Source organism: Chenopodium quinoa, unplaced genomic scaffold (genome assembly GCF_001683475.1).
Source record: "Chenopodium quinoa cultivar QQ74 unplaced genomic scaffold, ASM168347v1, whole genome shotgun sequence".
Lineage (NCBI taxonomy): Eukaryota > Viridiplantae > Streptophyta > Magnoliopsida > Caryophyllales > Amaranthaceae > Chenopodium > Chenopodium quinoa.
The window spans coordinates 2,988,455-2,996,888 of NW_018742359.1; the positions used below are offsets into that span (position 1 = coordinate 2,988,455).

The 8,434-nt window shown below is 34.4% G+C and overlaps 1 protein-coding gene across 1 annotated transcript; it reads right to left on the reverse strand.

The window, feature by feature from the left end:
* Positions 1-2,965: 2,965 nt before the first annotated feature.
* On the reverse strand, positions 2,966-7,139 carry LOC110696094 (histidine-containing phosphotransfer protein 1-like). Its single transcript, XM_021873374.1, is given in 7 exon segments — positions 2,966-3,402; positions 3,625-3,697; positions 4,993-5,064; positions 6,367-6,435; positions 6,551-6,597; positions 6,599-6,682; positions 6,827-7,139. Coding segments are annotated over 7 exon segments (459 nt in total). The 5' UTR covers positions 6,890-7,139; the 3' UTR covers positions 2,966-3,351.
* Between the last annotated feature and the right edge of the window lie 1,295 nt (positions 7,140-8,434).

Consider the following 8,434-nt stretch of genomic DNA (forward strand, 5'->3'; position numbering starts at 1 on the left):
TGAAATCAGCTCAGCTCGGTTCGGCTCTAGTTCAATCTACTCTGCTCTACTGACTCTTACTCTGCTCTATTCTGCCCAGAAGCTCAAAAGAACAGGGCCTAACTATCTAGATCATGGGTTATTTGGAGTTTGGCCCAATCCTATAGATGGGTCTTGGAGTGAAATCTTGGGTCATATACACTACAATATGTTTGGGTTAATAAACTAGAATTTGAGCCTAAACCAAAATAAATAAATAAATAAAAATAAAATATATAAATAAACTAACATTTGAGCCTGGATAATGTCATAGACTACATCGTCAACATGAATAATAATTAGTTATTACATGAAATAATGACTAATCTTTAAGGAAAAAAAAGTATTTATTTTTCTTTATTATAATATTTATTTAATGTAAAGTATTACTTGATATGTTTTTGCTTTTTAGTGTGGTGAAATATCTTATACAAACCATTTTATGATTTTCAACATGTGAGTAGATGACATAAAGAAAGGAATACTGGAATAGCGCCACATAAGAAAAAAAAATTGACGAGAAGAAAAAGAATTTCATTAATGAAAGATAACCAAACGGAAATTACAAACAATTCCTAAGAAATCTTAAATTCCAATAAAAATAAAAAACACCTTAGAACTAGTTACATTGCGGATTCGATCAACGATCGCCTTAATAAAAAAAACTTCATTTGAAACAATACAATCTGTGAGTGAGCACTAATTTGGCTTGAGATCCATGGATGAGTACGCAGTTGTTTGGGTGAAGAAAGTCATTTGGTCTTTTAGATATTTTCGGAGATGATGAAACCCTAGTCTTCAATCTTTAGCACACGAACAAACAAAAAAAATTAAACTTGATTGAATAAACTCCATCTTAAAGATGGGATCCATTTATTTAAAGCAATTAAAAAGTTTTTTTAGGGCGTACCACCGGCCCTACAAAAACTTACAATTGAGATCAGAAGAAAAGAGATGGAAGAAAAGAGAAAAAAGGAGTTAGCCAATTGTATACATTTTATAAGCAATGTTTCATTTATCATTTATATTTTTCACTTTTAGCTTTTCATAGTGTGCTAAAAACTATGTGTATCATTTTTCTAAATAAAAAAAAATTATAATATTTAATTGATTAAAACAAAGAAGTAATGGAGAAATGAACTATCTTTTAGGGGAAATGTTTTTATTTTTATTTTTATTTATTTTATTTTTTCAACCAAATAGGGCTTCTTTTATTTGAAGATAGAGGAGTTCCATCTAGCGCAACGGCAAAGGTCATTCACCCCAGTATGCTATCAAAAGTATAGCTTGGTTTTCTGATTACATCTCGTCCACAAATAAGAAATTTTGAATTTTGGTACCTTGAAAATGATCCCAATTGAATTTTCGCATCCGTTTAAATTTATTTTTTTTAATTTTAATACCCATTAAAGTCGTTAAATATAGGTTTTGGTACCTCCGTCCAACTTCTGTTAAATTTTTCCGTTAGTGGGCCTATTATCTAGTAATTTATTAAAAAAAAAGAAAAAAATTAAAAAAAAAAAAACCAACCACCCACTGCCACCCTTCCCCTCCCCCCCCCCGTCAGCCACCCTTTCTCCTTCCTGTGCCGGCTGCCGGTGCCCTAATATTCCTCCGGCACCTGCGAGCCCACCTCCTCCCTTTCCCTCCTCTGATCTCACCCTCAACGACTGCTAAACCACCATACACTGTCGCACAATTGCCCTCGAAAACAACCACTGTTCGCCAAAAACAATGCCCCTCTCTTGTTCGCCGACCTCTTCCCTCCCCTTGAAACAACCACCCACTCCCCTTTTCGCCGCCCCTTGAAACCCTAAAACCCACCTGAAACAACCCGAAAAACCAAACCCGTTAAGGGTTTTTAAACAACCCAAAAAACGAGTGGTTTTCTAGGTTGTATCAGGTTAGTTTTGCGGGGGATGGCGCAAATTAGAGGTGAATGGGAGTTTCGAGTGGTGGTGGTGGCGACTGGAGTGTGTTCGACGGATTTGGTGACTGGGCTGCGATGGGCGGTGGCTGTGTGGCGGTGGTGTGGTGGCGAATTGGATGTGGTTGCGCGCAAGGGGTAGTTTTGGTGGTGGTTGTATGGTGGCAAAATAAGGTGGCTGCGTACGTCGTTGCTACGTGGCTAAGGGGTGGCTGGAAGGTGGCTGAGGGGTGGTTGGAAGGTGACAGGATCCCACAAACGGAAAACTTAACAAAAGTTGGACGAAGGTACCAAAATCTATATTTTTTACATTTGATGGGTACCAAAATAAATTAAAAGAAAAAAATATTTAAACGGGTGCAAAATTCAATTGGGGTCATTTTTAAGGTACCAAAATTCAAAATTTCCGCAAAAATATTTCGTAGCCATCTTTATTTCTCAATACTCATGCTGAGATGAAGCCTGTCATCGCATTGGTGATGAATGTAGATGAATAAGTCACATTGCACACAGACTTAGCCAACAAATCATCTTATTGAATTGATAAAGATGGCACTAGCAATACTTACTATAGTGTATATAGTGTGCATCAAGTCAAGGATCATGCGTAGACCATATTTTCCTTGAGAAGCACATATTGGCCCAATGCACACGACAAAAAGAGCAACAAAAACACTGTAATACTTCCAAAACACAAGTTCAGTCAACTTAGACAACTCGCCTATATGTGCTTCAATCTCCAACCCACCATCGGCCTAGGCGCCTAATTCTCAATCCCTCTAACTCAGTTGGCTACACGAATGAAATAAACCTTAATTTTGTTTCGGATAATTTTTATTTTAGTGATGCAGACAAACAGTGATAACATATTAGGTTAGTGATGCAGTTCCAATTAAATTTCCCCAATTATATCCCAAAAGCCATGAACTGGTTGATTACTTGATTGTATCCAATAAAATCTGGTTAAAAGAGCCTCAACTATCAAAAGGGAAGAAAGTATACAAATCACACTCCTGTAAATATTCTCACAAATTTTAAAATTCATTAACCATCCACCCAGCCAATACCTGAAGCAATTCAATATAGTAGGATATAAATGGACTACAAGTCAACCACAAAGAAGCTTCAACACTAAACACAACTTAAAAAAACATCAAGAACATCATGTAACATTTTGTCACCTACATGGTAACAGATAAAGCTAGAAATATATCTCACATGAAAATGGTATCTAAAGTATTAGATTTAGAAATGGTTATTCACAGTGGTTCTCAAGAGAAGGTTACGGAGACTTGTAAAAGGGTTTGGATCATCAAGCACAATCTACCCACTTTTTTTCTTTTTTCTTTTTTTTTTTTTTTTTTTTTTTTTTTTTTTTTTATCGTTTTGCCTTGGGTTTCAAAGACTTAATCCATGATAGGAACTGTCCCGCCATTTTTCACAATCTCTTGCTCCAGCTACAATGAACAATCACAGAAAAATGAGGTGTTATCAGGATTTCTTAGAAAAAAATGATTAAGGCAGAAGAAATGATGCTGGGTAATATGGTAGAAAAAGAAATCTCCTCAATACTTCTCTGCCAAAAGGGACAAAGGGGAGAACAATTGACATTAGGCACAATAATACACAAGAAATTATAATAGAAGAGAACTGCCTCCTCTAGTGCTACCAGTTAGTACCTGGAAAAGGATTTCGAACTTCTTTTTCAGAACAACATACTCCTGCTGCAACTCTTGCAGACACGCAAGACATCTGCATCAAATGGACAAAAGATCAGAGTTATCAAATTAAATTAGCATAACTATGATGTAATTGTAGCAGTAGTTTGATGGATTAAAAGCATGAGATGTTAAATCAGAATCATAATACAAAGTTAATATTATATGATATATACCCTTCAATCCTTCAAAGCCTGATGACTAAGCCCTGTATAAATAATGAATAACTTGTGCTAATTGTGCAAGAATAACCATTAAGTAAGAAGGAATACTAAAATCATTTTATTGACCATGATAAGAAATAATTATCATACTCATTCAAAAGAGAGATAATTTAAATATTTGATATACTTTTGGAAAAACTAAGAAACCAAAGGGTAATTAGATCATCAGGGGAAGAAACTGACTCTTGGAAAGTTTCAAACAGTCAACAGAAAGGGGGGGTCAGAAGCGGAGAAGCCCCATCATCATACTAGCATTAGCCCTAAGGTAAGACAAGTATACGATAAGGGTGAATATACTAGACTACCTATATGATGACCTTTACACTAAGGTTTCCCTTACAAATAATATGAAGAATACACCAGTCTTATTCTGGAGTTTGCGTCAAACCAAGACATCTTTTATCAACATCTTTTATCAATAATATAACTTTATAATATGAACATATAACCACTACACCTTCACCAATTCCTTAGCCATGAACAGCAATACTATAACTTTGTAATATGAACATGTAATTTATCAATAATTATAAGAACTCTTTGAAAACAAGAGACCTAGGAGGCTAGGACCCTAAATATTTCTAAGAGTTATGTTATCAGCATAACACTATCAATACTCCATTTGAGCATACCAAATTTCTTAATCTCTGAATACAAAAGCATGTATAGTCTGCCAAATGAGATGTTATTTTGATCTTAGTCAACTTTGGATCATGTCTGCAATGGCAAAGCTCGTGAAACAACACATACTGTAGGATAAAGGGTGATACCGTGATAGCATCAGAGATCAGATGAGATAAATGTCAATACCAAAATTAATCTAGCAATTAATCCTAGAAAAATCTTTGGAGGCATCACACTTATTTGATTGAGAATGAAGAAGAAAAGGTAAGGTAAGATGTAAAGTTACAACATAGTCCTTGTACTCTTTATCTGCCAAGAGTGGGTGATACATTAATTTCCAATCATTCAATAACATAAACATATATATATTCACTACACCTACAAAATGAAGGAAATGACAGTTTAAAGTTCAAACACTTTAAACCGCAGAAAAAGGGAGGGAATTTGAGTATCAAGCATTCAGTATCAGTAGACAACTTACCCATCACGATTTTTCTCCTCGCAAAAAGCTCGAAACTTAACACATTGGTTTTTGACCCTATGTGCACCAATGCTGTGAAATACAACAAACAAATCACCCTCAAGATGTGCAAATTTAAACACTTCAGCAACAAATTATCTAGTGAACATTCAATAACCAAAGTTACATACTCGTCAACTACCAACAAGCCAAGCAAAAAACATGATTTAAAGAGCAGTTTTGAAGACAGATTAATAGATCATTTATTTTTAATTTTCAAAATATTTTGAATTTATTGTAGATTAGGAAGACACCAATCGTCGAAAGGCAAAGTGCTGATCCTAAAAATATGGCATCAATTATATTGGAAGGAGCTCAGCTCTTTCCTCTCCTTCCTCTTACCAGCAGATCTTTTGTATTATGTATAGAACTAGGAAGATTACGATGGTATACTTGCATCAAAATTAACTTATTAGGAATTTATGAAACTTTTATGCACATAAGTGCCGTGCACCAAATTAAGTATTGTATCAATTTTCTTGGGTATGGACCATGTATATTAAATCAAGTATGATACAGGTTCCTGATGGAGGATACTACAAGCTTATAGATATTCCAATGAGTAACTACAATGGTATAAACAAAGTATTCATCTTAACACAGTTCAATGGAGCTTCCCTTAATCGCCACATATATCGAACTTATCAAGGGAATGGTATCAACGGTTGTGACGGCTTTGTGGAGGTAAACTTCTGATGTAATATAAAACTGCCCAATTTAAGATGTAAGATTGAATTTCCTAATCATATACGAGTTGCAAAATTGACCGCAGATTATGTAACAGATTTTGGCAGCTACACAAACTCAAGGAGAAACTGGAAGAACTGCAGATGCGATCAGACAGTTTATATAGAGGATACAACGATTGGTTTCCAAGTTCATTAAGTGGTATTTGGAAACCTATAGATTGGTATATATTGGACTGTGGAAAAAGAGTATGTGCTGAATGTCTCTAATATATGCAGGACGCATCGACGCGAGGATAAGAACATTGAGGATGTTTTAATCTTGTCTGATGACCGGCTATATCAAATGGACTATATGGAAAATCACTCCCCTCCACCCCAACCCCGGCACCAAAAAAGGCTGTACTAATTACAAAGTTACACCAAATATTCTGATCAACACAAGACCAAGCATTTAATCAAGATATTATCAGTATTAATTCAACAAAATTTCAAGTTATGCCAATTTTAATTCACAAAATTTTAAGTTATGCAACTTTTTAATTCAACAACATTTCAAATTACATCAATTTTAATTCAAGATAGAATTTCAAAGCCCAAAAAAGATGTAGAACCCTGGAAAATTACAAAATTCAAGACAGGAAAATACCTAGAACTACTCCCCTTAAACTGATGAGCATGATTTGCCACTTGGTTGAAATCTACAGCAGGCTGCTCACTGTATAAGGGAAAAAAAAATCCATCACAAATCAATGAAATAAAGTACAATTGAATTAAAAAATTACAACAAACTAAAATGAAAAATACCCAGGAAAAAAAAAAAAAAAACTTACAGAGCTTTGCTCAAATTCTCAAGGAGCTTCTCAGAATCTTGGAAAAAAAAGAGTAACAACTTCAATAACAAAATCTGGGCTACTCTCATCAGCCAATTTCTGCAATTGGTTGAACTGATCATCCAAATAATGCTGCAAAAATGGTCAAAAATATTAAATCCATGATCAGATAAAAAAAAAAAAAAAAAAAAAAAAAAAAAAAAAAAAAAAAAAACACAAACCCAATTGAAGTTTGAAAACATGGATCAAAACCCAAAAATTTTTAAGTTGATTTACCTCCCTGTACAAAGACTTCATATAGTCGATGACTTGCCTCTGTAAGAGCTGAACAACATCCATGATTTTCTCTCTCGTGTTGAACTCTTACACACAAAGCAAATGTTTGAGATTGAGACTGAAATCAATGAAGTTCACGCAGAAAGGAATATATCCCAGTTTTTTTCAGACAAAATTTAGTTTTAAAGGAATAAAATTGATACACTAATTGATTGAGGTTGATACTCCTGATTGGGAGGATGAGGGTCAAAACCTCTTTTTTATCTTTTTCGTTTAAGCTCAATATATTGTACTCCTCCACCAAATACAAAGGTTGTTTTGATTTTTACAAGGAAATAAAGAAAGTTGTAAATTTTTTAAAACTAATGATTAAAAATAGAGGTGATTGTTTGCGGGGTTGGACGGGAAATGGGCCGGGCCTATACTTCATTTTTTGTCCAACAGGCTAATTGTAGCTAACCCGAGCCCTTTTATGCGGGCTTGATAAATTGTCCAAGCCCGCTCTATTAATGGGCCGGGCTTGCCCGCGGGCTCACGGGCCTAAAATATTTGTTTTACATATATCTAACACTAATTATTTTTTTTATATATCTTAAAAATTTCTTGGTCACTAATGATACTAGAAAAAAACATATTTAACTTGTGACATATGTTAGTGAAAAAAAAAAGAATGAACTTATTTAATACAAGTATAATGATTAAATATAAAATTGAAATAAATAGTTGTAGCTAATAATAGGTTAGAGTCCAATATAGTCTCTTTGTATTTATTTTCTAAAATATACTACATATTCAACTAACTAAAAAATCATTAATCTATTACTTTTTGAAATAAACGAGCCGGGCGGGCTAGCCCACGGTACATATTGTCTTGTCCGTGTCCGCCCATTTATATTAACGGGCCGGGCCTAGCCCGCCCAAATTTTCAATTTTTTTCAAAATGGTTGTCCAAGCCCGCTTATTTTGCGGGCCGAGTTGGGCGGGTTTAGCGGGTTGACCCGTCCATAAACAACTCTAATTAAAAATAAATACTTCCTCCGTTTTTTTTAGATGCAACACACCATTTAGCGCGGTAATTAAGAAAGGTGGGGTTTACATGATATAATAAACTTTAAAGTAGGATGAGTGGTTGTTAGGAGTGTAATTTAATGGGCCATGTGCTTTAAATAAGGGATATATTATAGTTTTTCCCTAAAGTAACTTTCATTTTATAGTGTGTTCCAAGTATTGTGACATTTCCTTTTTAGAAAAGTGTTGCAAGTAAAAGAAAACGGAGGAAGTATGTGAATATGGGGTTAGACTGTTAGAGAGATAGAGGGAAAGAAAAAGTAGTCGGGAATAATTGAAAAGATATACTTCCTCTGTTTTTTTATTATTGCACCATAGGGATTGGGTACAAATATTTTGGTAGTGGAAAAAAAATAAGAGAGAGAAAGATAAAAAATACAAAATTGCCCATGTGACATATTGATAAACTAAAAAGTAAGTGTGAAAAAGCAAGGGTATGTTGGGTATTTGTAGTGTGAACACAAATAATTTTTTTCCTAAAGAGGAAATGGCGCAACATTTGTGAAACTTCCTAAAAAGGCAAGTGGTGCAATAATAAAA